This window comes from Oryzias melastigma, linkage group LG15 (genome assembly GCF_002922805.2).
Source record: "Oryzias melastigma strain HK-1 linkage group LG15, ASM292280v2, whole genome shotgun sequence".
Lineage (NCBI taxonomy): Eukaryota > Metazoa > Chordata > Actinopteri > Beloniformes > Adrianichthyidae > Oryzias > Oryzias melastigma.
The window spans coordinates 23,586,579-23,588,851 of record NC_050526.1 but is presented as its reverse complement, the minus strand read 5'-3'; the positions used below and the strand labels follow the sequence as shown (position 1 = coordinate 23,588,851).

The following is a 2,273-nucleotide window of genomic DNA, read 5'->3' as shown; positions in this document are numbered from 1 at the left end:
AGACAGCTGTGATCTGATGGAGTTGAAATGAAACTCTGTGATTACTGTACGTTGTTGAAGCACGCAGGTCTCAGAACATGCTTCATGCTTTGAGGGTGGTACTATGATGATATGGGACTATTGAGCTGCATAAGAGACTGTTGCACATTGCAAAAAAACGGCATCAGGACTGAATTGAAGTACAAGAATGAAGAGTTGTTTTAAATAATAACTATAGTGTTTGGTTTTATTTTTAATAGTGCAATGCATTTGAGACAGATTTTAAAATTCCTTTAAAAAGGTAGTTTATTTAAGCATACTAAAAATATAATCAGTATATGCAAAAAGAGGGACATTGTACTTGAAGTTTACATTTAATGTGCTTTCTGTATGTTGTAATCTTAAAATGTTCCAATTAAACTTCCTACATTACATACTGTACATGGTCTATAGTAGACATACTATACATGTACTTAAGTAAACTTAATAAAATAAACAACTTTTTGCTAACAGAATGACTCTTTAAGAATAAACTGAATTGACTTGTGTTTAATCTGTAATTTGTCATTTTAAAACATTAAAAAGTAATGAAAGAAACTTTTCAAGTACCTAAGATAAAACGAACCTGTGCGATCCAAAAAGATACTCAGCCTTCAGCCAAATTCTATATTTTCATCAGAAAAATTTTACTTTTTTTGTGTGTTTTCTTGATGTGACATTAACTCTAACCAAAGATTAAGCTCAATTAAAGTTTTTCTTTTTTAATTCAATTATTCATGTTTTATTTTCCGTTTCCTGGTTACAGCTCTGTAACAGTTTCCCGGTTACAGAGCTAATAATGATTAATCTTATGTGTATTTCTGCAACTATACTTAAAGTCCCACTCTGATCATCTTTTGACCTTTTATAAAAGCGATCCCAGTGGAATGTTAGATCAGGAAAACAAAGGCTTCCATGGATCTAGTCATCTTTAAGTGGATACAGTAGAATGAAGCAGAGCGTATATTCTACCCAACAATTAAGCTCTTTTTTAAAAACTTTCATCTACTTCTAATTCAAAATTATTTGAATAAATAAATAACCACAAATGCAATTTTAAGTTTAATTGTTTTTATATATGTCCTCATTCATGAGAAAAATGCCACAAGAACATGTTTAAAACAAACCTTTCTTCTTAACTTAAACCTTTAAACTGTCACTAAATACCTATTATTAAAAAAAATAAGATGGAACACAGAATTTGTATCTTCTTTGATGTCTTTAAGTAAAAAGACGGGTTTGTAATTGTGCTGATAACCTCCCACATGCAAAGAAAAAACCTTTGGATCATTCTGGCAAAATAATCAAGACGTACTGAAAGACCTCATCCTACTTTAATGCCATGCTCTTAAACTCAATAACTTTGCCAAAACGTTTACACAAAAAATTAAATAGACTTTAAACACGAATTTGTAACTCTTCCATTCGACTGAAGGGCGCTGAAGTTCCTTTCCTTGGGTGGCTGATCTCATCAGGCTCTTTGATATGAAGCTCACACACTGAAAATTGACTTTTTTCAGGCCATCTCTTCTCCATCAGCAACTTTCCGTTTGAGCCATTGTAGAAATTTGTCTTTGCCTCATTGAAACTTGGTTTTCCCTCCTAAAAAAGAAAATTATACAGGGTCAAATAATTTCCATAATGTGCTCTGAGGTAAATTGGGCTACAGTTCGATGCAGTCCAAAAGTTTGAGACATCAGATGCAGTGAGGTGGATCCAAATTATCTCAGACTTTCTGGAATAATTGTTCTGTGCTTGATGAGTTCTGACGGGTCAGACGGGAGTCTGACACAAGAACAAATGCGTCAAATTTAACTTTAGGCTGGTGTCATTATGAGATGGTCACGCACGTCTTTGTCTGGCAAAATATAACATTTTGTGTTAGTTGATCATTTTAAAAAGAATATTGATCTTCCTCCCTGAAGAGATGCAACAACCTTTGTGAAAATGCTCCAACTTTTTATGTACTTGATCACTAAAAAAGTCAATCACTTTCAACATGTTCACAAACTGGAATCAGCTTGTACTGAAGACAGTTAACAACAGAAAGTGATGTTGTACCTTTTGTATATTTTGATTGTGACAATTGTCTTTGCAACATCTTCAGTTTGAGGCTACTTGGTAGATAGATCTGCTTTCTCTGTATTGATCCCAACTGTCTGCTGCTTGGTTTTGTTCCACGTGAGGCTCAAACCTGTGCTGTCTTCAAATAAAAGGCTGAATCAATGCCTCTTTTCTTATTTCTTAGTGTGAAA

The 2,273-nt window shown here is 33.5% G+C and overlaps 1 protein-coding gene across 1 annotated transcript in view; it reads right to left on the bottom strand.

The window, feature by feature from the left end:
• Nucleotides 1–1,066: 1,066 nt before the first annotated feature.
• The window catches only part of LOC112162169 (muscular LMNA-interacting protein), a 24,355-nt gene continuing 23,148 nt past the window's right edge, over nt 1,067–2,273 (bottom strand). Inside the window, exon 12 of the mRNA XM_024297876.2 lies at nt 1,067–1,620. Within this exon, the coding sequence (XP_024153644.2) occupies nt 1,417–1,620 (204 nt within the window). The 3' untranslated portion in view covers nt 1,067–1,416. The remainder of the gene's footprint in view (nt 1,621–2,273) is intronic.